The sequence below is a fragment of the Heterodontus francisci genome, chromosome 13 (assembly GCF_036365525.1).
Source record: "Heterodontus francisci isolate sHetFra1 chromosome 13, sHetFra1.hap1, whole genome shotgun sequence".
NCBI classification, from domain to species: domain Eukaryota; kingdom Metazoa; phylum Chordata; class Chondrichthyes; order Heterodontiformes; family Heterodontidae; genus Heterodontus; species Heterodontus francisci.
This window is the reverse complement of record NC_090383.1, coordinates 78,047,288-78,073,729: the sequence shown is the minus strand read 5'-3', so window position 1 is coordinate 78,073,729 and position 26,442 is coordinate 78,047,288. Positions and strand designations below refer to the sequence as shown.

General features: G+C 39.6%; 1 protein-coding gene across 7 annotated transcripts in view; it reads right to left on the bottom strand.

Moving 5' to 3' along the window:
- cenpf (centromere protein F) overlaps positions 1 to 26,442 on the bottom strand; it is a 76,350-nt gene that overhangs the window by 11,767 nt on the left and 38,141 nt on the right. For 4 of the 7 annotated variants that reach the window (XM_068045036.1, XM_068045042.1, XM_068045038.1 and 1 more), the window contains exons 12-21: positions 21,778 to 26,438; positions 17,524 to 19,833; positions 15,105 to 15,257; positions 14,299 to 14,472; positions 12,371 to 12,508; positions 10,810 to 10,962; positions 10,096 to 10,269; positions 5,606 to 5,743; positions 4,518 to 4,670; positions 2,460 to 2,597 (exon numbers count right to left, since the gene is read on the bottom strand). In XM_068045036.1, coding sequence (XP_067901137.1) covers positions 2,460 to 2,597; positions 4,518 to 4,670; positions 5,606 to 5,743; positions 10,096 to 10,269; positions 10,810 to 10,962; positions 12,371 to 12,508; positions 14,299 to 14,472; positions 15,105 to 15,257; positions 17,524 to 19,833; positions 21,778 to 26,438 — 8,192 coding nt within the window. The remainder of the gene's footprint in view (positions 1 to 2,459; positions 2,598 to 4,517; positions 4,671 to 5,605; positions 5,744 to 10,095; positions 10,270 to 10,809; positions 10,963 to 12,370; positions 12,509 to 14,298; positions 14,473 to 15,104; positions 15,258 to 17,523; positions 19,834 to 21,777; positions 26,439 to 26,442) is intronic. The other 3 variants (XM_068045040.1, XM_068045039.1, XM_068045041.1) reach the window with 3 other exon arrangements.

Genomic DNA, 26,442 nt, shown 5'->3' with positions numbered 1-26,442 from the left:
CTGATTAGGCCCCAACTGGAGTATTGCATCCAGTTCTGGTCACCACACTTTAGGAAGGATGTGAGGGACCTTGAGAGGGTGCAGAGATTTACCAGAATGATGCCAAAGGTGGGGGATTTTTTTTGCAAGGTTAGGTTGGAACAACTGGGGTTGTTCTCCTTAGAACAAAGCGGCTGGATTTTACCAGCTCCCTGACGTCAGGGGTCATTGGGTGGCAGGGGGGCCCGAAAATACCTCCGGGAGAGGTCCGCCATGGACCTCGATGCTGGGAAGACCCCGCCCCATATTACCGGTGGCGGCAAGGCCTCATGGGGGCCCTCCCACCACATAGCAACGGGAACCTCATATCAATATGGAAATAAATGTTAATGAATGAATTAACACTTACTTCGTCATGACAGCCATCTCACTCCAATATTCCGGCCAGTTGCCGAAACTCCCGTGCCTTCAAATCTCTGTTCAGAGATTCAAGGCGGAACACTGTGAGGAGGGGGGGAGCAGCTAAGTTTTCATGGGCCGGGGGAGGAGTGGGGAAGACTCTTGTGATTGGTGGAGGGGATGGTGGAAGCGGGTTGAAAGTGAATTAAAGTTCGAAGGGCAGAGATCGGGATCGGAAGATAAGTTTTTTTGGGGGGGGAGAGGGCAATCAATAAAGTCTTTAGTCATTGGGGGGTGGGAGAGGGGCTTTAATCATATATTATATTTATTAAATTGACTGTTCCCTTAAACATGTAAATTAACTGTAAGGGCTGGAAGCCCTTTAAAAATGGCGCCTGCGCAGTGGCGCCGGACGCCATTGCCGGGGACGGAGTGCCCGCCCCCTCCATGTCATCGCAGGCGGCGTTCCACCACCTCCATATAAATGATTCGTCGCACTAAATATTACGGTGGCTCTCTGGAGCACATCTCACTCATGCACGCGCCGTTTTTGAAGCGACGAGCTGGAAAAATTCAGCCCAGAAGATTAAGGGTAGATTTAATAGAAGTGTACAAGATTATGACAGGCTTAGGTAAGTTAGACAAGGAAAAGCTATTCCCATTAACAAATGGTACAAGGACTAGGGGACACAGATTGAAGGTTTTGGGCAAGAAATGCAGGGGGAATGTGAGGAAGAACATTTTTTACTCAGTGGGTGGTAATGATCTGGAACTCGCTGCCCGTCAAGGTGGTGGAAGGGGAGACAATCAATGACTTCAAAAGGAAATTGAATGGCCACTTGAAGGAAATAGACTGGCAGGGCTACGGAGATCAAGCGGGAGAGCGGGACTCACTGAATAACCGTGGAGAGCCAGCACGGACTCAACGGGCTGAGTGGCCTCCTTATGTGCCATAAATGACTCTATGACATTAAGAACACTAGGGGTAGGGAGTGCTACATTGAATGATTTAAAAGCACAGTGTATTGATAAAAGTTTACAAAAGAAGCACTGACATGAGAGTTGCTTAAAAAAATTAATGAGCCAGGCTTTTAAGTTGTTTTCACAAAAATTGTAAGTAATAAGCAATTCATTAGCGCGTCCAGTAGTCAGTAAACGTCTCACACACATTGCGTCGGGACGTTTATGATTGAGGGCGCTCGGGAGGGTTTATCTGGCATAAGCCCTTCGAATTGTCAACAGAGGAAGAGTAGAAAGAAAGATAAAGAAACGGGCAGACAGTTATGACTTTCTTTAAAAAAAAATGTTGCAAGGGCAAGCTTTTGCCAGGTTTCGAAACAGAATGCAGCGGGGGTGGGGGGGGGAGAAATTATTTTGTTTAAGTCAAGCAAAACGACCCAGTGATTTGTGGAAGGGTAACATTTTCATTACTTGCTATTATTACAGAGACAAGTTTTGCTAAGTTAATGTAGTAAGTCTGATAATAACTGTTGCTCTTTACGATCACTCGCTTTGGAATAAAATACCTTAATGTTTTATATCTGCCCTCGATTTACTAAATGTTTTCTTGGCTTGTCTTTGAAAAGATCACAGATATATACTTCTGAGAAGAATATCCAGTTCAGATCATACCCTTGGGCTAGGCTATCATATAATTTGATATTGGACAGTATGGATGCACGGCTAAAGGTAATGTTCTCAGAATTTGTGCAACATAAAAACCCAGGTCAAATTGATCACTCCAAACAGTGGTCAGTTTACATCAAGAGGAAATGTTGCATATAGAAATAGGTAAAATACCCAGATTTCACTAAGTTTTAAATAATAAATAAAAACAAGAAATGCTGGAAATACTCAGCAGGTCTGGTAGCATCTGTGGAGAGAGAAGCAGAGTAAACGTTTCAGGTCAGTGACCTTTCATCAGAACTTCAGTTCTGAAGAGGGGTCACTGACCTGAAACGTTAACTCTGCTTCTCTCTCCACAGATGCTGCCAGACCTGCTGAGTATTTCCAGCATTTCTTGTTTTTATTTCAGATTTCCAACATCTGCAGTATTTTGCTTTTATTTCACTAAGTTTTACCTTGCAGATGGCATCTTTTAAGGCAACATTTACTTCTTCTTTCGCAGTCTTTAAGTTGTTGATTTCCATGCCTTGTGAAGTAAGCTGTTGTTCCATTCCAACCATTTTCTCTTGGTACGACTCGACTTGAACTTCATGCTAATAAAGGAAACACAGTATTTACAATTGGTAAGGAAATATCAAAATTATTTTTGGTGAATATGTACAAAGTAGTCTGACATAAAAACCGATGTCTGATAAAGTAAAATAAAAGCAAACTTACTAATAAATAGGTACTTAATTTTTTTGAAAAATTCAATACATTTCAAGGCATTAACACATCAAATCTCAACAAATTTCAATGAATCATTTACACCAGCAGTCTAATATTGATAACTAACCAATTATAAGTTTCCTCAAGTCCTTTTTAAGAAAGACTGCTTTCTTTGGGCCTTGGCTTTAAAATGTGTTATTCTAACTGTGGAGCCTAAATCCTATGTTACTTGAGAACATCTTACATGTGGAAGCAGCTTGCCTATTTTATATCAGAGAATGGGAAACCCAATATCACTTTCAGAAATTATTAAAATTATATGCAGAGGCCATGTTATTCCCACCAGCTTTGCCAAGAAATACTGCAAACCAGAACAATCTGAAGCAACATGTATGTTCAGATATGAGCTAGAGATTACTAGAGTCAAAAGCATGAGGTGATAGCCAAAGTTCTAATTTTTGCATTCCGTACACCATCAACATTCTATGTTAGCAATGTGTCGAGGTTGTAATTATGCTGAAGTTTTTACTTTTCATAATGGTCACATGGCAAGGTGCCCACAAACAGCAATGAGATACATGACCAGATAATCAGTTTTAGCAATATTGGTTGAAGGATAAATATGGGCCAGGAAACAGGGAGATCTCCCATGTTCTTCTTTGAATAGTTCCATGGGATCTTTTACATCCACAAGAAAGGGCAAATGGGCCCTTGATTTAACTTCTCAACTAAAAGATGGCGCTCTCAAAAGTGCAGCAGTCACTCCATACTGCACTGAGGTGTCAGCATGGATTATGCGCTCAGGTCTCTAGACTGGGGTTTGAAATCAAACTTCTGACTCAGGGAAGACTGCGATCAGTGCACCTTAAATATCAGAATGCTGGAGAAGCAGAGTAATGAAGGATTGACTAATGAGAAAGAGGAAAAAGTTCCGTAATGTTGGCCATCATATTATACAAGAGTCATGAAGTTATTTTGCAGAGAAAAGGGAGTTATATTGTGCTTCGAAACATCTTAAACATAACTATATATGGCAGCAACCAGACATCTATCTCATTATATTTTCAGGACATTGCTGATAGAGAATGGTTCGCAAGTTGCCGTATAACAGTCACTACATTCGAAAGGCAATTCACCATGTTAAGCACTGTGATGATGGGACACAGGCTATAGATAGTTCTTGTATTGTGGAAGATTACTATACACAAAACTAATTGTTTGTTTTTTGTCCTAGCTCTGGGTGAATCTTTTATCAACTGTGAGTTGGTGCAATCATTTACCTGATCCTGTAAATCTTTAAGCACAACTTGGTGCTCTTCTTGGATGCACTTTAGTCTTTTGATACTAATTTTAATACTAATTTCCATTATTATATTCCATATTTTTAACTGACTTTTCATGAAAACAAAGAAAAAAACAATAAGATGTTTTTCTCCTCTACCCACCTCTACCACATAAAAAAAGAAATGCTGTTCTTGTTAAATGCAAGACAGTGGTCACAACTAGTTTCTTATTACCCTAAAAATATGACTTTGCTAACTTATGACAAAAGTATCGCTTCATACTTTCCATAACCCATTCCTACAAAAAAACCTTACAATGGTATAATATTTCTGTGATCATTTATTTCTTCTGAGTAGTAATGGTTTTATTTGCAACTAAATATTTATGAACTATTTTTGTAAATACTGAAACAGCTGCACTAAAAATATTTCGAGACGTTTCACACTTTTTGTTGATAGCAATATAGTGAAAACATTGATCTTTGACAAATGACAGATTGTTGGAATTTTCTGATACTGAACCTTCAAGCTTTCTGCCTGATTTCTGAACTCTTCAAGTTGTGCTAAAATCAAATTCTTCTCTGCATCAAATTCCTGCTGCATTTTCAGAATCTTTTCATTGGCTATGGATAAATCATCCTGCAGTTTACAGTCATTCTCTGTCAGATCATTTACCTAAAAAGATAACCATTATAGTCGGTTGTTTAATTAAATCATTATAGTATGTAGATTATTGTTCAAAGTGTTAATATCTTATACATTTAATGTAACTATACAAACGATTAACTTGGAAAAGACAGCTTGTACTGATCTCAAAATAGTTGGTTAAAGACACTTAGACAATGGCCCAGATTTTGCAGCCAGCAGTGAAATAACTGTGCTCACTGCTGAGCTTGAAGAAAGCTGCCCACAAAGATCTAGCGATCTCTGTGGGGTGGATTTCACCTTTACCAACACTAATGTGAATCTAACACAAAGTCAAGGGGATCTCAAGGCATCGGGCAATTTAGATAATGTAAGCAGTCAACCACATGGAATAATTGGGCTGTATTTATGGCCCACCCTGAAGCGGGGGACTGCATCCAAGGCCTCTGCAGTACTGACAATGGGTACCACTCCCGGTGGCAGTGCCGATACTGCTGAGCTGCCAGCTTTCTGATTGGCTGGCAGCTCTTGGAGGTGGGATCCCCGTCTTTAAAGGGACGGGGATACCGGCTTGTGAAACGTAGATGTAAAAAGACGGGAGGATCGCACCGGATGGGGTGGTGCATGATAAGGCTGAGGCGGGTTCCCCGCCGGTGCCAGGAGCCCCGCTTCCTCCACAAAATTCAGCCCCTTGACACAGACAACAAACCAGGAAGTTAAATGCGCTGATTATGCTCGTTTCTATAGCTTAAAGAAAGCGAAAAACACATCATAAAAATTACTTTAACTTTATTATATCAATGACTTATGGAATTTTTTAATCAAAATGGAAACATTTGGCCTTGCATAAATATAAAATTAGTTTTTCAATGTCAATATGGTTGTTCAGCAACAATCAGTTTCCATCAAGAGGAGAATGTTGTATGTAGAAATGGACAAAATACCCAGATTTCACTAAGTTTTACCTTGCAGATGGCATCGTTTAAGGCAACATTTACTTCTTCTTTTGCTGCCTTTAGGTTGTTGATTTCCACGTTTTGCGCAGTAAGCTGTTGTTCCATTCCAGCCATTTTCTCTTGGTATGACTCAACTTGAACTTCATGCTAACAAAGTAAATACAGTATTTACAAATGGTATGCAAATATTCATCAAAATTATTTTTTGGTGAATATGTACAAGGTAGTCTGACATAAAAACTGATGTTTGATTAAGAAAAATAAAAGCAACATTTCTAATAAACAAGTACTTTTTAAAAAATCCAATACAAGCCATTAACACGGTCAAATCTCAAATTTCAATGAATGATTTACACCAGCAGCCTCAAGTGATAATGAACCAAGCATAAATATTTATATTCTCACTGAACAGTATCTTCAATGTCCAATTTAAGAAAGATCTCTTTCTTTGGGCCTTTACTTTAAAATGTGTTTTTGCACCTTCTAATGCATTCTCACCAACTTGAAGCATAAATCCTATGTTCCCTGAGGACTCAGAATTCACATCTTCCAGGTAAAAGCAGATTGTCTGCTTTATAAAAGAGAATGGAAAACACAACATAACTCTCAGAAACCATTAAAACTGTGCACACAGGCGATGTCATTTCCACCAACTTTTTCAAGAAATACTGCAAACACAGAACAACCTGATGCAGCAAGTAATTCAGATACAAGCTAGAGGTTAAATAAAGAGCCTGCTGTAAGCAGGAGCTGAAAACTTTTATAACATACTTGACTTAGAACTATCACAACTGAAGAAACTTCCTAGCCTACATTTTATGAAAACAAGTACAATAGAGTTGTATTCATTTGGAAAGCAGAGGGCACGTTTATCTCTGACCCTGCCAAGATCAACAGGGAATCTGCAGAACTCTGTAGCTGTCTATATTGCTCAAACTGTCAGATACAGCAAACATTCCACTACTTTCCAACTAATCCATAGGAGGTGCATCACTAGACATATTGGCCAAGAAGCTACAACTACCAATATAAAAATTCCAATCAGAGAAAGTCATCAGCCTAATGGCTACCCAGAAAAACTCTACAAGGACTTAGGGCGTGATTTTTTGCCCCTACTGGGACTGGAAACAGCGCTGGGTGGGCTCTGAAAATAGCACTGCTGTCCAGGCTGCCATTTCCCCAGCTTGATCCTGCCCTCGGGCCATTATCCAGGGAGCAGGATGAGGTGGGGCAATTTAACTAGTTAATGGCCACTCAAAGTCAATTGCTGGAGGCCAACTGGAGGTGATCTTCCAGCGGCAGACCAGGAAGCCAGCACTCCAGGCAGTATTAGAGGCCCACCCAGCCTGCCTGGATTCAGCAGCCGTTGCAAGCTGCCCTGCGGAGGGGGTGCTGCCTCCCACTCCCCCATAGTGGTGGCCCAGATGAAAAGGTAATTTTTACTTTAAGTATTTTATTACTGGTTCATAGGGGTGGGCATCGCTGGCTAATTGCCCTTGAGACGGTGGTGGTGAGCTGCCTTCTTGAACCGCTGCAGTCCATGTTGGGTAAGTACACCCACAGTGCTATTAGGAAGGGTGTTCCAGGATTTTGACCCAGCGACAGTGAAGGAACAGCGATATACTTCCAAGTCAGGATGGTGTGGGCTTGGGGGAACTTGCAGGTGGTCATGTTCCCATGCATCTGCTGCCCTTGTCCTTCTAGGTGGTAGAGGTCACGGGTTTGGAAGGTGCTGTCTAAAGAGCCTTGGTACGTTGCTGCAGTGCATCTTGTAGATGGTACACACTGCTGCTACTGTGTGTCGGTGGTGGGGGGAGTGAATGTTTGTAGATGGGATGCCAATCAAGCGGGCTGCTTTGTCCTGGATGGTGTCGAGCTTCTTGAGCATGTTGGAGCTGTACCCAACCAGGCAAGTGGAGAGTATTCCATCACACTTCTGACTTGTGCCTTGTAAATGGTGGACAGGCTTTGGGGAGTCAGGAGGTGAGTTACTCGCCACAGGATTCCTAGCCTCTGACCTGCTCTTGTAGCCACGGTGTTTATTTGGCTACTCCAATTCAGTTTCTGGTCACTGGTAACCCCCAGGATGTTGATAGTGAGGGATTCAGCAATTGTATTGCGATTGAATGTCATGGGGAGATGGTTAGATTCTCTCTTGTTGGAGATTGTCAGTGACAGGCACTTGTGTGGTACGAATATTACTTGCCACTTATCAGCCCAAGCCTGGATATTGTCCAGGTCATGCTGCATTTCTATACAGACTGCTTCAATACCTGAAGAGTCGCAAACGGTGCTGAGCATTGTGCAATCATCAGCGAACATCTTCACTTCTGATCTTATGATTGAAGAAAGGTCATTGATGAAGCAGTTGAAGATCGTTGGGTCTAGGACACTACCCTGAGGAACTCCTGCAGTGATGTCCTGGAGCTGCGATGATTGATCTTCAACAGCCGCAACCTTCTTCCTTTGCGCGAGGTTGGACTCCAACCAGCGGAAAGCTTTCCCCCAAGTCCCATTGACTCCAGTTTTGCCAAGGGTCCTTGATGCCATACTCGGTCAAAAGTCATTTGAAAACATTGAAGAGAGGCCCCTTCATTTTGGGGCATCCAGCTGCTGCTTCCAAACTGCTGGGCCTATTGGCCCTCCAGTTTCGAGAGCCCGCTGCTGTTCTTAATTGGACTGTGAGCCTGTCCTCTGCCCATTAATTGGCCAATTCGGGGAAAAATCACAGTTGAGAGACTACTTACCACATAGTATGGGCTTCTGAACCCTATTTGAGCCATGGCAAGGTTCAGAACCCGCAAGAAACTCCTGCCCCTGCTCTCCGAACTGACACCCTTTCTGCTGGAACTTTTGCATCACATTGGAGACAAGCAACCTCTCAGAAACTTTCAAGATGGTTTCTTTACAGAGACATATCCATGCTTGGCATTAACTTTAAAATACTCACTGAGATTCTGCTACCAGGCTGAACTAGGACCCTGGCCTAACCAACGCCTGCTAAACAGGTTTCATAATAGCAGTTACTAAGACTGCTACTGCAACAACACCAACACCCCTTTCCAAGAACTCTCCTCAGATACAGAAAAGGCATTTTACGGACTGGAATGCAAATTCATACTCACTGTACTCAAACAAATAGTCCTGTGTTCTGAAAGTGGATTAAAATCTTACGCCTGAAGATCACATTCAACAAGTACTCCAATAGCCTTAGTTTCCAACCATAGCCAGGTAATTATGTCCTTTGCCTTGTATGGCCACAAAGCAATGTGCACACAAATGACAAAGAGATACACGACCAGATGTACAGTTTTTGCAATGTTAGTTGAAGGTTTAATACCTAGAATGGGTTGGTTGTCTTATGAGGAAAGGTTGGACAGGCTAGGCTTGTGTCCACTGGAGTTTAGAAGAGTAAGAGGTGACTTGATTGAAACATATAAAGAATCTGAGGGGTCTTCACAGCATGGATGTGGAAAGGATGTTTCCTCTTGTGGAATCTACAACTAGGGGGTCACTGTTTAAAAATAAGGGGTCGCCCATTTAAGACAAAGACGAGGGAAATTTTTTCTCTCAGAGGATCGTGAGTCTTTGGAACTCTCTTCCTCAAAAGGCGGTGGAAGCAGAGTCTTTGAATATTTTTAAGGCGGAGGTAGATAGATTCTTGATAAGCAAGGGGGTGAAAGGTTATCGGGGGTAGGCAGGAATGTGGAGTTGAGGTTACAATCAGATCACCCATGAACTAATTGAATAGCGGAGCAAGCTCGAGGGGCCAAGTGGCCTTGTCCTGCTCCTAATTCATATGTTTGTATGTATGTATGAAAGGAAAAATATTGGCCAGGAAACAGGGACAGCTCCCATGCTCTTCTTTGAATAGTGCCATGGGATCTTTTAGTTCCACAAGAAAAGGCAGAGTGAGCCTTTGAATTACTTCTCATCCAAAAGATGACATATCCAAAAGTGCAGGCATTTCCCCCATACTGCACTGAGGTGTCAGATGGATTATGTGCTCACGTCTCAAGAACTCAAACTCTGACTCAGAGCTGAGAGTGCTACCACTGAGCAACAACAAGCACTGGAAATATCAGAGTGCTGGAGAAGGAGAATAATGAAAGATTTGGAACACTGCCTGTAACGGCAAAGAGGATGAGGTTCCATAATGTTGAACAAGAGCCATGAATTTATTTTGGAGATAGAAGGGAGTTAGTTGTATTATGCTTGGGATCATCCTATATGTAACTATATATGGTAACAAGTAGGCATTCCTCTAATTGCAGTATTTTGGGATCTTGCTCGTAGCAATGGTTCCCATGTTGTCATGTAACAGTCACTACATTCTAAAGGCAATTCACCATGTTAAGTACTGTGATGATGGGTCATGGGGCTATAGATAGTTCTTGTATTTTGGAAGATTTCTATTACTATACACAAAACTAATTGTTTGGTTTTCTTCTAGCTCTGGGTGAATCTTTTATCAAACGTGATTTGATGCAATAATTTACCTGTTCCTGTAAATCTTTAAGCACAGCTTGGTGCTCTTCTTGGATACATCTTAGTCTTTGTTTATGTTCATCTACTTCCTTCTTCAGTACATCAGTGATCTGCAGTTCATTCCGTAAGTACCCAACATCCTTTTCCAAATTGTACTTTTCTGATTGAGAGATTTCTAGTTGCAACTAGAGATAAAAACAATTTAAAAAATGGAAATGATCACATCTGAAATATTACTTTCAACAATAATTTTAATCCTATTTTCCATTATTATATTCCATATTTATAATTGACTGTGAAAACAAAGAAAAAAAACCAATGACATATTTTTCTCCTCTACCCACCTATGCCACAAAAAAAATGTTGTTCTTATTAAATACAAGATAGTGGTCACAACTAGTTTCTTATTACCCTAAAAATATGACGTTGCTAACTTATGACAAAAGTATTGCTTTTGTCCTTTCCAGAATCCATTCCTACAAGCAAAGCCCCTGTCTACCAATTATAATCCTATAATACTTCTGTGATCATTTGTTTTTGTTATTTCTTCTGACTAGTGATGGTTTTATTTGCAACTAAGTATTTATGAACTATTTTTGTAGATAAATACTGAAGCAGCTGCACTAAAAATATTTTGAGACGTTTCACACTTTTTGTTGATAACAATGCAGTGAAAACATTGATCTTTGCAAAAGACAGATTGTTGGAATTTTCTGATACTGAACCTTCAAGCTTTCTGCCTGATTTCTGAACTCTTCAAGTTGTGCTGAACTCAAATTCTTCTCTGCATCAAATTCCTGCTGCATTTTCAGAATCTTTTCATTGGCGATGGATAAATCATCCTGCAATTTGCTGTTATTCTCTGTTAGATCATTTACCTAAAAGATAACCATTATAGTCGGTTATTAAACTAAATCATTATATTACGTTGATAATTGATTATGTTAATATCATACATTTAATGGAATTGTACAAAAAGTTAACTTGGAAAAGGCAGCTTATACTGATATCAAATTGGTTGGTTAAAGACACTTAGACAATGGCCCAGATTTTGCAGCCAGCAGTGAAATGGCAGTGCTCACTGCTGAGCTTGAAGAAAGCTTCCCACAAAGATTGAGTGTTCTCTGTGGGGTGGATTTCACCGTTGCCAACATTAATGTTAATCTAACATGAAGTCAAGGGGATCTCGAGGCATCGAGCAACATAGATATCATTTAGAAAATGTAAGCTGCCAACCACATGGAAAAAATGGCTGGCGGGGGGAGGAGGGCGGTGTGCCTGTCACCGCCCTGTCACCAAGCAATTTTCCAGGGGGCAGGATAGGCCGACGATAACGATCCCGCCCAGAGGCCAGTTGAGGCCCTTGAGTGGGCTATCAATGGCCAATTAAGAGCTTCTTCCTGCCGCTGCTGGGATATTACCAGTGGTGGGGGGGGTGCCTCGGCCACATGGGGAGAGCACCTTGTAAAACGAGGCACACTCCCTGCAGGCCTGTTTGAAGTGGGGAGGGGTGGGGGGGGGGGGCAGTCTCTACTTCGTGGACCATCTGTGGCTCATGGACCCCGCTAGGAACCACTTTACCCCCCCCCGGGATCCCCCCAACCCCCAACTGCACAACCACATCCCTGCCTCGCATTGCTGGGACCTTCCAGGCTGGCCCCGGTGACCCTGCCTCACTTAGCTGAGGTTTGGGGTTCCAGCACTAGGGCTGTGTCCAAGGACTCTGCAGTACCGGCAGTAGCAACCGCTCCCAGTGGCGGTGCCAATACTGCTGAACTGCCAGCTCTGTGATTAGTTGGCAGCTCTTGGAGGCGGGATCTCCCACTTTAAAGGGACGGGAATCTTTGCTCGTGAAACGTAGATGTAAAAAGATGGGAGGATCAGTCCAGGTGGGGGGGGGGGGGGGGGGGGGGAGGTGCGTGAAAAGGCTGAGGAGGGGATCCCCTGCCTTAACGGCCCGGCGCTGGGAGATCCCCTTCCTCCACAAAATTCAGCCCCTTGACACATTGAACAAACCAGGAAGTAAAATGCACTGATTATGATCTTTTCCTAAAGCTTAAAGAAAGCAAAATACACAGTCGAAGCTGAAATATCATAAAAATTATTTTAACTTTATTATATCAATGACCATTGGAATTTTTATCATAATGGAAAAATTTGACAGTGCACAAATATAAAATTAGTTTACCAATATCAAAGTGACTGTTCAGCAGTGGACAGTTTCCATCAAAAAGACAATATTGCATGTAGAAATAGGCAAAATACCCAGATTTCACTAAGTTTTACCTTGCACATGGCATCATTTAAGGCAACATTTACTTCTTCTTTTGCAGCCTTCAGGTTGTTGATTTCCATGTTTTGCGCAGTAAGCTGTTGTTCCATTCCAGCCATTTTCTCTTGGTACGACTCGACTTGAACTTCATGCTAACAAAGTAAATACAGTATTTACAAATGGCATGCAAATATTCATCAAAATTATTTTTTGGTGATTATGTACAAAGTAGTCTGACATAAAAACTGATGCTCGATATAGTAAAATAAAAGCAACATTTCTAATAAACAGGTACTTTTTTTTTAACCTAATACAAGCCATTAACATGGGCAAATCTCAAATTTCAATAAATAATTTACATCAGCAGCCTCATTTGAAAATGAAACAATCATAAATATTTATATTCTCACTGAACAGTATCTTCAATGCCCAATTTAAGAAAGATCTCTTCCTCTGTGCCTTATCTTTCAAATGTGTTTTTGCACCTTCTAACTCATTCTCACCAACCTGGAGTCTAAATCCTATTTTCCTTGAGGACTCAGAATTCACATCTTCCATATACAAGCAGATTGTCTGCTTTATAACAGAAAATGGGAAACACAACATAACTCTCAGAAACCATTAAAACTGTGCACACAGGCAATGTCATTTTCACCAACTTTTTCAAGAAATACTGCAAACACAGAACAACCTGATGCAGCAAGTAATTCAGATACAAGCTAGAGGTTAAATAAAGAGCCTGTTATAAGCAGGAGCTGAAAACTTCAATAACATACTCGACTTAGAACTATCACAACTGAAGAAACTTCCTAGCCTACATTTTATGAAAACAAGTACAAAAGAGTTGTATTCATTTGGAAAGCAGATGGCAAGTTTATCCCTGACCCTGCCAAGATCAAGAGGGAATTTACAGAACTCTGTAGCTGTCTACATTGCTCAAATTCTCAGATACAGCAAACATTCTATTATTTTCCAACTAATCCATACGAGATGTATCACTAGACGCGTTGGCCAAGAAGATTAAACTAGAATTATAACAATTCCAATCAGAGGAGGTCATCAGCCAAATGGCTACCCAGAAAAACTCTACAAGTACCTGGGACATGATTTTTAGCCCCTGCCGGGCCCAGGATCGGAGGTAAATGGGCTCTAAAAGTAGCACCACTGTCCGGGGTGCCATTTTCCCAGTTTGATCCTTCCCCTGGGCCATTATCCTGGGGCAGAATGAGGCGGGACAATTTAACTAGTTAATGGCCACTTAAAGCCAATTGTTGGGGGCCGACACGAGGCAATCTCAAGCACTTCTTCGAATAGTGCCATGAGATCTTTTACTTCCACAAGAAAAGGCAGAGTGAGCCTTTGAATTACTTCTCATCCAAAAGATGACACATCCAAAAGTGCAGGCATTTCCGCAATACCGCACTGAGGTGTCAGATGGATTATGTGCTCACGTCGCAAGAACTCAAACTCTGACACAGAGCTGAGAGTGCTACCACTGAGCAACAACAAGCACTGAAAATATCAGAGTGCTGGAGAAGGAGAGTAATGAAAGATTTGGAACACTGCCTGTAATGGCAAAGAGGATGAGGTTCCATAATGTTGACCAAGAGCCATGAATTTATTTTGGAGATAGAAGGGAGTGAATTGTATTAAGCTTGGAATCATCCTATATATAACTATATATGGTAACAAGGAGGCATTCCTCTAATTGCAGTATTTTAGGACCTTGCTGGTAGCGAATGGTTCCCATGTTGTCATGTAACAGTCATTACATTCTAAAGGCAATTCACCATGTTAAGTACTGTGATGATGGGTCATGGGGCTATAGATAGTTCCTGTATTTTGGAGGATTTCTATTACTATACACAAAACTAATTGTTTGGTTTTATTCTAGCTCTGGGTGAATCTTTTATCAACTGTGGGGTTTGGTGCAATAATTTACCTGAACTTGTAAATCTTTAAGCACAGCTTGGTGCTCTTCTTGGATACACCTCAGTCTTTGTTTATGTTCATCTACTTCCTTCTTCAGTACATCAGTGATCTGCAGTTCATTCCGTAAATACCCAACATCCTTTTCCAAATTGGACTTTTCTGATTGAGAGATTTCTAGTTGCAACTAGAGATAAAAGCAATTTAAAAATAGAAACAATCACATCTGAAATATTACTCAATAATAATTGTCATACAATTTTCTATTATATTCCATATTTTTCATTGACTTTTCATGAAAACAAATAAAAAAGATGTTTTTCTCCTCTACCCACCTCTGCCACACAAAAAAGTGTTTTCTTGTAAAATACAAGATAGTGATCACAACTACGGGCCAAGTGCAGGAATATGGGATTTGAATAGTTGGGTGCTGGATGGCCGGTACAGACACGATGGGCCGAAGGGCCTGTTTCCGTGCTGTATAACTATGATGCTAACTAGTTTCTTATTACCATAAAAATATGACTTTGCTGACATATCACAAAAGTATTGCTTTTGTCCTTTCCAGAATCCATTCCTACAAAATCCCTTTCTACCAATTATAATCCTATAATACTTCTGTGATCATTTGTTGTTATTTCTTCTGACTTAAGAAGGTTGTATTTGCAACTAAGTATTTATGAACTATTTTAGTAGATAAATACTGAAGCAGCTGCACTAAAAATATATCCAGACATTTCACTTTCTTGTTGATTGCAATACAGTGAAAACATTGATCTTTGGCAAATGACAGATTGTTGGAATTTTCTGATACTGAACCTTCAAGCTTTCTGTCTGATTTCTGAATTCTTCAAGTTGTGCTGAACTCAAATTCTTCTCTGCATCAAATTCCTGCTGCATTTTCAGAATCTTTTCATTGGTGATGGATAAATCATCCTCCAGTATACGGTTATTTTCTGTCAGATCATTTATCTAAAAGATACCATTATGGTTGACTATTAAACTAAAACATTATAGCATTTTGAAGAAGTTCATTTTAAAATATTTTGTTAATATCATATCATACATTTAATGTAACTATACAAAAGGTTAACTTGGAAGAGGCAACTTGTATCAAGATTAAAATAGTCAGTTTAAGGCACTTGGCATTGGCCTGGATTTTGCAGTGGGCAGCAATATGATGGTGCTTGCTGCTGACCTTGAAAACTGCTCACAAAGATCTAGTGATCTCTTGCGTGGATTTCACCTTTCCCAACGTTAATGTGAACCTGATGCCAAACCGAGGGGATCTTCCAGCATCCAAAAATATAGATGTCAACAGCCTGAATAAGAAGCCACTCACATTGAAGAACTCTCACAGACAGCAAACCAGGATGTATTATGTACTGATTATCCTTCTCTTTTTACAATTTTTACAGTAACGAAATAAATAATGCTTCTTACGCATTAGAAGCTGAAATATAAACAAACTTAAAAAATATTAAAAAGTATGGGATCATAATGGAAAAACTTGATATTACTCAATATAAAATTACCTTTCTGGGGCAAAGAGGTTAGAATGCCGTTATAAAGTTACACCTCATTAACAAGGCTCAACTTTTATATGGATTTTAACAGCAACATTATAGTGTAAAATGGGAAGTTCTCATCAGTTCACTGACTTGTAAAGATTGCTGTTTGTGAGGACTCCAACAGTGCACATTGTGGAGAAGCAGGGAATCAACTGACAGCAACTTTTGGACTTCCACATTTAACTGCACGTATGGACACCAGAAGCTGTTGTCAGTTTCACAAGGTAATGACAGCGCGCATTGATGGTTTGCTGCCATTAGAACCGCATAATCTGAGCCCATGTATTCCTGTTCCCATTCTAAAAACCAGCAAGCCAGAAGACTTGTAGAACCAATTCCTTAATCTTTGCCAGCCTATGTGGAGATAACTATTGGTTAAAAAGGGCCAAAGAAAAGATAGGAACAACTTTAGTACTTCAGTGCCCAGTTACACAGGAACATTGACAGCATCTGTCTTGCCATGATTGTCTGATTTATATGAGGTCAACGATATTGCTTTTTATGCCAACTCAATTAAAAAAAAAGGCTCAAAACTGCAAATTCTGGTGTATATATGAGAACAGGGATCAAAAGATATTGTCATGCATCCCACAAAACTCCCTTTGTCTGCCATTGGTAATAATAACATTGAGCCTTCAGCTGCATAGGTCCACTCCCTCAAATGTCCTCCTTAAATCCTTCTGCTTCTCTCCCCCTTCTCTTTTAAAAACCATCTTTAAAATCCACGACCCAGAGGTGCAGCTGCGGCTGAATGGTGAAGGCAAAGGCACCCCAGATATTCGGCCTTGGGCCTCATTACAATGACCAGTTTCTATGCCTACCTTATTGAACAGCCCTCCTAATCTCTCCCTTTTGAGCTTACCATCGATTTTTTAAAAATACTTTTGAAGCACCTTGATACATGTTTCAACATTAATGATGCGACATAAATGCAAATTATTGATATTGTTATAGAAACGTTGGTCACAGCATTTGCTAGTTCAGTTTATGGCTGATTTCCTTAATTTGTGAACATTGCCACGTTTGCCAAAAAATTATAACTACGGAATTCCCCAATCATGACAACTGAATAACAATGAAACCATCCCAAGTATTTCAGCAGTTTAAAAAAATGAAGATAACAAAACTAGTCAACAGAAACATTGGAGGAAATATCTGTGCTATTATTTCAGTGCAGCATTTTCAATGGAGTTCAACAGATCAATAACGGTAAGCAAAATGGGATTAATGTAGGATTAGTATAAATGGGTGGTTGATGGTCGGCGCGGACTCGGTGGGCCGAAGGGCCTGTTTCGGTGCTGGATCTATCTATGACTCTAAACAGATCAAAGATCTCCAAATTAAACTTTCTTTTAAATTGACAAATCTAGAGTGAAAGGTCCAGTATAGTTGAAGAGTATAGATTATGTAAATCATGAAGGAGTGATTATACTGAGCCAAGCTTGGGATTTAAAAAGCTAATGACAGGAGGTAGCGAAGACAGGTACAGTAGTTTTTTAACAGCAATTCAAAACAGAAATCTAGACTTGTGTTCATTCGTATTCATTCTAAATAAGTTTGAAGTGAATTTGGGGAAGTGTATTAAATGTGCATATACTGTCTCTGATTAACAGAAAAATCATCTAAACCAAAGAGCTAATAAAGTAGTTTTGGTGAAATTATTATACCTGGGTAATAAGTGCAGAAGCCTGCAACTGAGCAACCTGTAGCTCATTTTGTAGTTGCTTCTCAGAATTTTCCTCATTGTCTTGGATTACCCTATGCTTAGCTGACAGATCTTGTGCTGCTTGCTGAGATTCAGCTGCTGCCGTCTGCAGGTTCACCCTTTCTCTGTTTAACCTATCCACCTCAATATGCAAGTTACACAAATCCATTGAATCTTTATGCTTCAATTGCTCCAGATCTGCAATCTGTTGCTCAAGTTTCACTTTGTCTTCTATGTGCTTATTCAATTGCTGTTGAACTACTTGAAGATTTTTACTGAGTATTGCATTTGCAGATTGTAGCTCCACATTTAACCCATCAGCTTCATGAAGTTGGTTGGATAGCTGGATCTTTTCACATTCTAAATGTGAATTTTGACTCAGGCAACTTTTCTCATTTTCTCTCAGTTTTTCCAACTCTTCATTGCAAATTTTTACCTTTTCATTTAACTGGCTAATTTGGGACTGTAGCTCCTTAACAGAACTTTCATAGGCTTCTGTCATTTTGAGTTTTTCCAGTTCAGCTGCTTCAGAATTTCTTGACAAATTTGAGCAATGAATTTTTAACTTTTCCTGACTTTGCTGCAGTTGCTTCTCTAAAGCTTGTTTCTCAGAGATGAAGGAATTAAGGTCCACAGTCAACAGCTCAAGTTTTTCAGTAATCGTTTCCTTCTCTTCCTTCAGAATCTCAACCTGCTCCTTTGCAGTTTCAGCTTGCAACACCATGTGTTCCATATTTTCTTCAGAGGTCTGAAGCTCCCGTTCAAGGGCTTCAATCTTGTCTTGAAGGGAGTCTGCTTTTCGTTCACTTACTTTGAGCTTTTCAGCCATATGCTGTCTTTTATTCTGATCTGCTTCAATGCGCACTTTAAGTTTCTCAATGGCATGCCTCATTTCTGCTACTTCTGCTTTGGTGGAGGTCAACCTTGCTGCATCTTCACCTTTTTCCAATAAAGAAGACTCCAAGGATTGGAGTAGTTTCAACTTTTCAAGTTCTACCACATTAAGTTTGCTTTGCATGGTTTCAGTCTGCTCTAGCAAGGATAGGTTTTCCTTCTTCAACTGATTTAGTTGCTGCTGCAATTTCTCCCTTCCTTCTGTGTCCAGTGTAGCATTCTTCTCCAAATATTGTAATTTCTGATTCATGTCTTCCTCTTCCTTTGAAACTTTCTCCATTTGTTCAGCAATAGTTTGTAGCTGACTGGTTAATTTCTTTACTTCAGCTTCAAGCACCTGGATTGTATTAGTATTGTAGGCTTTCTCCGCTTCAAGCTCTTGAACATTAGCCTTTAGCCTTTTACTGGCTTGCTCCAATTCATCATTCGTCTCAGCTAAAGTACTAAGCTCCTGAATAACTCCGTTATTTTCTGCTTCAAGTTCAGTCAGCTTTTCTGTCTGAACAGAAATGGTCCTTTGCCTTGATTCAAGTTCCTTTTCCAAAGACTGCTTTCTGATCTGCAGTTCATCCAGGTCAACTTCCATTTCAAGGATATGTTTTTCTAAGTTAGCTTTATCTGATTTTGCTAGCTTCAGTTCATTTTCTAGTTCAAGGAACTGCTCATTCCTGTCATTTTTATCCATCTCTCGGCTCTCCAACATATTGGTCACATCAGACAATTTAACTTTATTCAACTTCAGCTGTAGTGTCTTATTAATGAGCTCTTCTTCCAGATTTTTAGCTTTGTCAGAAAGATTTTGATTTTCAACAGCAGAGGACTTCAACTCATTACATAGATGGTGCTTCTCCTCTTCAAACAACAGCATTTTCTTCTCTAACTCAGTGTAAGCAGCAGATTTGAGGAACAGTTCTTTTTGCTGGGTATCTAGCCTGGAACGCAAATCCTCCATTTCACTAAGTAGCACTTCAGTTATTTTCTTATTTTCTTCATCTGGAAGGAGATGCAGAATTTGTCCAGGCTCCTGTTCTAAATGTATCTGAGAGCCAATAGGGGCATCATGAGTTGATTGGCATTCCACTGGAACACTAACTTTCTCATTACCTAAATGTATCTGTTCAACTACGCAACGTTGTTTTGTGTTACTTTCATTCAAAACATCATCAACGTCCTTACTTATATTCTCAGCATTATCAAAATGTATGGTGTAACCATTGGAAAATACAGGAGTTTCTCCTATTGTGCCGTATTGCAAACTCGCTTTCTGCTCCCGTTGTACTTTACTGTCAGGGGACACGTTTAGACTGTTAACAAATTCCAATTGATCAATGACCGTAGTCATCTCTCTTTGTTGTTTCTTTGAATCAATATGCTTTAGCTGAAAAACAAAAATAGTTGTAATTAAAACATATTTGTAAAAATCTTTGTAAACCAAAAACAGACAATTGACAGTTTTAAGTATGTGTGGTGGCAAGTTTAAAAAATGGCAATCCGCATGCTAAAGAGCCACCGCAATCTCATGCGCGGCGGCCCATTTAAATAGCAAATAGCCGGGGTGGCCCACCGCTGCCCGCCCCCCTCCCAACAAATCTCATGGAGAGGACAGGCTGTCCATCCCCAGCAATGGCATCCGCTACCTGTACACAGGTGCTGGCGCCATTTTTCAAGGGCAGCCAGCCCTGCCAGTCAATTTGAATTTTTAAAGATACACCCCCCCCCCCACAAAATGTATTGAATAAATTTCTATCGCACCTTTCCCACCCCCAATAACAATTACATTAACTATTTGCCTTTCGCCCCAAAACACCTTTTAAAACGGACCTCCCTCCCCCCAAGACTGCACAAAGTTTGAAGTTCATCCCTTCTCGCCATCCCCTACACTCATTATGTTTATTTGACCCTGTTACCCTCCCCACCCCCCACCACACTGAAAATCTTAACTTCTCCCCATTCCCCACCAGTGTCACGCCGGCTTTCCTCGAATGGGGAATTGAAGGCGAGGTAGTGCCGGCCGCTGCGCCGAAGATCACGGTGGGACGGAAGATTGGGTAAATTCATTTAAATTTATGCATGTCATTAATTTCAATATCCAGGTCCTGTCCTCCAGCGGTGGGGAAGTGGGGGGGGCCGCCACGGAGCCTCGCTGCCACCGGGAGGATCAGGCCAAGCCCTCCTGACGTTGGCCTTCGTGGCAGACTGCTGCCAGCTCCATCAGTCGGCCCCCCCACCACGAAGCCCGATGTCGAGGGCTTGGTAAAATCCAGCCCACTGCAAGAGTAGCAGCATGTAAATGATAAAAACCTAGAAAATTATTCAATACAAACTACATTACTAGATCATGCCAGCCATCTTAGGTATTTCTTACATCATTACATTTCATTAAAAAGGGCGTTCTATATATTACAAAAGTACCTTCTTGAGATGTCCCAAAAATCTTAGGAGCAGGAGTAGGCTATTCGGGCCTTCGAGCCTGCTCTGCCATTTGATAAGATAATGACTAATCTGGTTGTGGTCTCAACTCCACTTTCCTGTCTGCCCCCCTATAACCCTTGACTCGTCTATCAAAAATCTATCAAACTCAGCCTTGAATATATTCAATGACCCAGCCTCCACTGCTTTCTGGGGAAGAGAATTCCACAGAAAGGCACTATCAAAATGTAAGTTTGCTCTTTTTTTCTCGAACTATACATACTGGTGGTACTTTCGATACCAGTACGTTGATAAAAATATCTAAATCGTTAAAATTACCATTCAAAACCAAAGCTAAGTTATTGAATAGTTCAGTCGCGATATTATTTAGTCTGAATCTCATTTGAAGGGATTTGCAAAATTGAGTTGAAAATGTATCTACTCATGCTATTATTCCATAGCTTGCCAAAACAAAAGAAAAAGTGTTCCATGGAATTTCAGCTCTCCTGATGGCTCATTGGATAGATACACTGCCTGGAACATACAGAAAGATCAGAGGCTCCAATTCCAATTCCTTCGTGGTAATCTTAGATTGAGTAGCGAAAGGGGCACCACAAATGGACTCAGAGTTAACTGGGATAGCTTGGGAGAGAAAGGGTAAAAAAGCTATGATTGCCTTTTCTGAATGCCATTTGATAGTCATTGCTGGAAAGAACTGCTTGTTTAATGATGCTGGCTTAGGGATAGAATCAAGCATAGCTATGATTCCCTCCGTGAACCAAAATAATGTTTTCCAAGAGTTATGGCATATACTCAATTTAACAAGCCTACACACTGTACCATTTATGATCCTCCTTTGAACACATACTACATACTTCAATATTTATTAACTACAATATTGATGATTATTCACCTTTTGTGGAGTACTCTCTTTATAATGGTAGCTAGCATACAGCAATGACTGAGAACTGAGGTCCAGAAACTGAAGCTGGATCCTTGCACCTTCTAACTCTGCAGACAGCAATTCAGTCTGCTGTTTCTGTGCAGCCAACTTGTTTTCCATCTCTGTTGTTAGATTTGTTAACTTCAGCTGCCACTCCTCAATTTCAGATGAATGCTGTTGCTTCAGTGATTCAAGTTCTTGTCTTGTTACAGTTAAAGTTTGATGCAACTCCCAGGTCTCTTCATTTGCAGTATTTTGCTGTTTCTGAAGTTGTTCTTTGAGCAATGTAATGGACTGCTCAGAAGTAACAGAACGAGTTTCCAGTTCCACAGTTTTCACCTTCAGGTGAGCGCCTTTAACGGAAAAGATAGCTTGATCATTTACAGTCAAATCGGCTGAATTCTCCTTTAACTGCTGATGGAGTAAAATTACTTCATCATCTTTTTCCTGAATCATCTTCTCTAGCAGCTGTGAGCACTCTTTCTGTTCTGAGACAAGAAGGTGCACACTTTTTAGTGATGAGTCAAGTACTCTCAACTGAGATTGGAGTGTTACATTTTCAATCTTTGTTCCAGATAAGGCAGCCTGAATTTCAATCAAGTTATTCTGTAATAAGGACAATTCTGCCTTTAATTCTTTCACTGCATCATTATTTTTTTCAATTGTTCTTAAACGATTTTTCTTTTCACCTGATGAATCATTCTCAATAACATAGTCAGCCATCTCTTTCTCTTCTGGTATGTTTTGATCTCTAGTTTCTTGGCACACTATCATCTCTTCTTTTACAATCTTGTACTCTTGAGTTTCTAGATCAATATTTTTTGGGGTTAAATCTACTTTACTCAACAGTGACACCTTTTCAGTTTCCAAAGATGCAATAATAGACTGTAACTCAGACACCTTTAACATAGTATTACAATTCTGGTCATGTAATTTTCCATTTTGATGCTGATAAGAGAACAGCTTTTGCTTTATTTTCATAAGCTGCTTTTTCAGCTGTTCATTAGAATGTTTTAAATCATCATAAGAGGGCTTGCACTGTTGTAGTTCATCTGGGATAATCATAGATTCATCATTTTCATTTTGACTGGGGCATTTATTTGAATTTTCATTTTTAGCATTAAGCATCTCAAGTTCCGTCTGAAGAAAAACATTTTCAACCCCAGAGTGCCTCATCTCATTTGTAAGAACCTGTTTTTTTTCAGCTAGGCAACTGTTTTTTCCACATATACCAATGCATGGAATTAAGTTATCAAGTTCCGGTGCTAACAGAGTCTTCTCATGTTGCATAGATTTATATGCTTTCTTCAAATCTTCATATTTTTTGTCTGCCTGTTGCAAGGAAGCCACAAGATTTTCTCTGGCAAGTTGGCATGATGAAAACGCTTGCAGAAAGACAGTATATCTTTCTGCTGTAGTTTCTTTGTTCTCATGTTGCAAACTGTTCCCACATTCATTTTTTAACTTTTGCTGTGAAGCATCAAGTGGACACTGAATTATTAAGTCATTCAATTGTAACTGAGCCCGAGAGAAAATCTCCCCTAGTTCTAATATTTCTTTATTATTCTGTCGATACTCTGCCTCTGCTTTCAATTTATTGTTGGTTTGACTTGAATTGAGCTGATTTTTCATGTTTTCCAAAGAATGGAGGAGATGCGCTTCCTGCTCTTTACTTTTTTCAAGTTCACTCGTCAGATTCTCAATAGTTTTTCTTTGCAGAGCTATCTGTTCCATAAAAGATTCTTCACAATTTTTGCTTTCGATGAAATGCAAGTGCATAACTGCTAATTCAGACTGCACTTGACTCAGGTCTTTCTGCACAAGAGCTCTTTGCTCCTCACTCTGTTGCAGTGCGTTCTCCATATTGCTCAAAGTAATTTGCATTTGTGCTTTTAACTCCTGCTGTCGAGAATCCATTTGAGATTCAATATCACTATTTTGACTCTTTAAGTCACTTATCTGTATTTCAGACTGAACCAGCTTCTCTTGAAGCTCTTTTATCTCTTTTTCTTTTAGCTGACATTGCTTCTCTGCTTTCTGGCTTTCATTAAGCTGATTTTCCAAGGAATGAAGGTGACTAAGATCCTCTTTTTGTTTTTCAAATTCACTTTTTAGCTCTTCAATCATTTGTCTCTGCACAGCTATTTGTCCCAGTAAAGATTCTTCATGGTTCTTGCTTTCAATAAATTTCAATTGCATACCTTTCATCTCTGACTGCATTGCACTTAATTCATTCTCTAGAAGAGTCCTAGTCTCCTCACTATGCTGAAACTTACTCACCACATTGTTATTGTCAGTCTGCATTTGTTCTAGTTGGGAAATACAAGATTCTAAAGAGGCCTCTTTATCTTCAAGATCCATCTGGAGAAGCTGAAGTTGAGCTTGAAGTTTCTGAAGTTCAATTTCTTTTGTTATTACTGTATCTTTCAACTGGTCTGAAGTAAGACTTTTCTCTGCAATTAACTTGCTGTTTTTAATATTTTCAGACTGCAATATAATCAAATCATTTTCAAGCTTTTCTATTTTTGTTGCAAAAATAGTTTCTTTTTCAGCTTGCTTTGTTATCAGATGTGTCAATTGTTCTTTTTCCTGAAATAATTCATTGTAATCTTGCAGTATTTTGTTTTGTCTTGCAGAAGATTCAGAAAGTTCCTTTTTTAAATGATCAATTTCTTCCATCTTCTCTAGTCGCAGCTGCAGGCCCTCTTTTTCTTCAATCATTGCTTTAACCCTTTCTTCATTGTCTACAATTTTGGCATTATATTCAGCAGAACTCTCAGCATATTTTTTTTTCAGCTCCTCTACTTCTGCATTTCTTACCAATAATTCCTTTGCTCTCTCATGTAACTGCATTTCCAAGAAGTCTTTGTTTTCTTCCAAAGTATTGCACTTTTCTCGAAGATTCTTTAATTCTTCTTCTAACACAGCATACTGATGCATTAATCCCTCTGTCCTAATTTCCTTCTCATTCATCTTTTGCAATAATTGCTTAATATCATTTTCTTTGGCTGCTACTATGTTTTCCAGCAATTTTTGTTTTTCAGTTAGTTCTTCACACACAGTTGTAAGATCTTTAAGTATGTTCTCTCTAGTGGTAGCTTCTTCACATTTTTTGGTCTGTTCTTGCAACATTGCTTCATTTTTTTTCACTACATCAGCAAAACAAGAATTCATTTTGTTCAACTCCATATTTTCCTGCCTCAAAGTATTGATGGAGTCTTTCAGTTCTTCATTTTCCTCAGAAAGTTGTTTGAGTTCTTTTTTCTTCAAACTAATTAACTCTTCTTTCTCCTGAATGCACTTCTCAGACTGAAGACAAACTTCCAGCTTTGCTTCTAACTCTTTATTGGTTATCTGCAAAGATTTCAAATTATTTACATTGGTCTCAAGTTCTCCTGCAAAATTTTGAATAGATTTATCTTTCTCATCTATGGTAGCTTGCAATGCTTCAGCATGTTGCATTTTCAGCTGATGAATTTCTTGCTCCAATTTTGCTTGCAAGTTTTTACATTTCTTTTCTGTCTCCTCAATTTTTTCTTCCAATTCTTCTCTCAGTTTTAATAGAGTTTCATACTTACTTTGTATCTCAGATCGAAGTTGCTTTTCGAGCTTCAGAGAGGATTCTTGAGAAGTAATCTGCTCCTTAAAGACAGAGATATCATGTCGGTAATTGTCTAGTGTTGACTTTGCATTTTCAACTTCAAGTTTGTCAAGTAAGCTTTTTTCATACTCCTCCATTAAATGATTTTTCTCTGCCTCAACCTTAGAAAGCTGTTCTTCAAGATTATGTGTGGTCTGCAAGATATTGTCCTTCAAATTCAAAATCTCAGTCTCCTTTAGTTGAATTAAGCAATCTTTTGACTTTGCCAGATTACTGACATTTTCATAATCAGCATTGAATACATGTTGAGACTCTTCTAGTTCCTCAACTTTGTTGGTTTCTTGTTGCAAATTTTTCTCCAGCTCAGCTATCTGTGATGTTTGTTGAAAAATACTCATGCTCAGGTTTTCTACTTCCTTTTCATATTTTTGTTCCTTTTGCCGTGCTTTTATCATGAATTCTTCAAAGGTCTGCTTTTGTGTTTCTAACTCAGATATTTTGTTGTCTAGCATACGCTTAAGATTATCAGTCTGTCTTTGCAAATTCTCCTTTTCGTCTTCAAGTGACTTAACCTTTTCAGATTGCTTTTCACACTTGCACTGATAAACCTCAAGATTCTGCTCTTGTTCTTGATTTTTATTCAGAGAAACTTCAAGACTCTGCTCCAATTCTTTAATTTTGTTTTCTAACACCTCCCTTTCACATTGAAAATTATTTACAACCTGCATATTTTCTACCTTCCACTGAGCCAGAGAATTACTTTCCTTCTTTACTTCCTGAAATGCCTTTTCCTTTAATTGCATATTTTTTTGCAGTTCTTCAATTTCATTTTCCATTGTACCAACTTGAATATTCAATTTCTCTATATTCCTTGCTTTCTCTTTCACATCCTTAAGAGCAGAGTCATGTTCCATTTTCAGTTGAGAAATTTGTTGTTTAAGGTTTTCCATATTGATACACATTGACTTGCTCTGTTCATCCAGTTTTTGTTGTAGACTTTTCATCTCAGCTTCCTGAGCAGTATTCTTACCTAA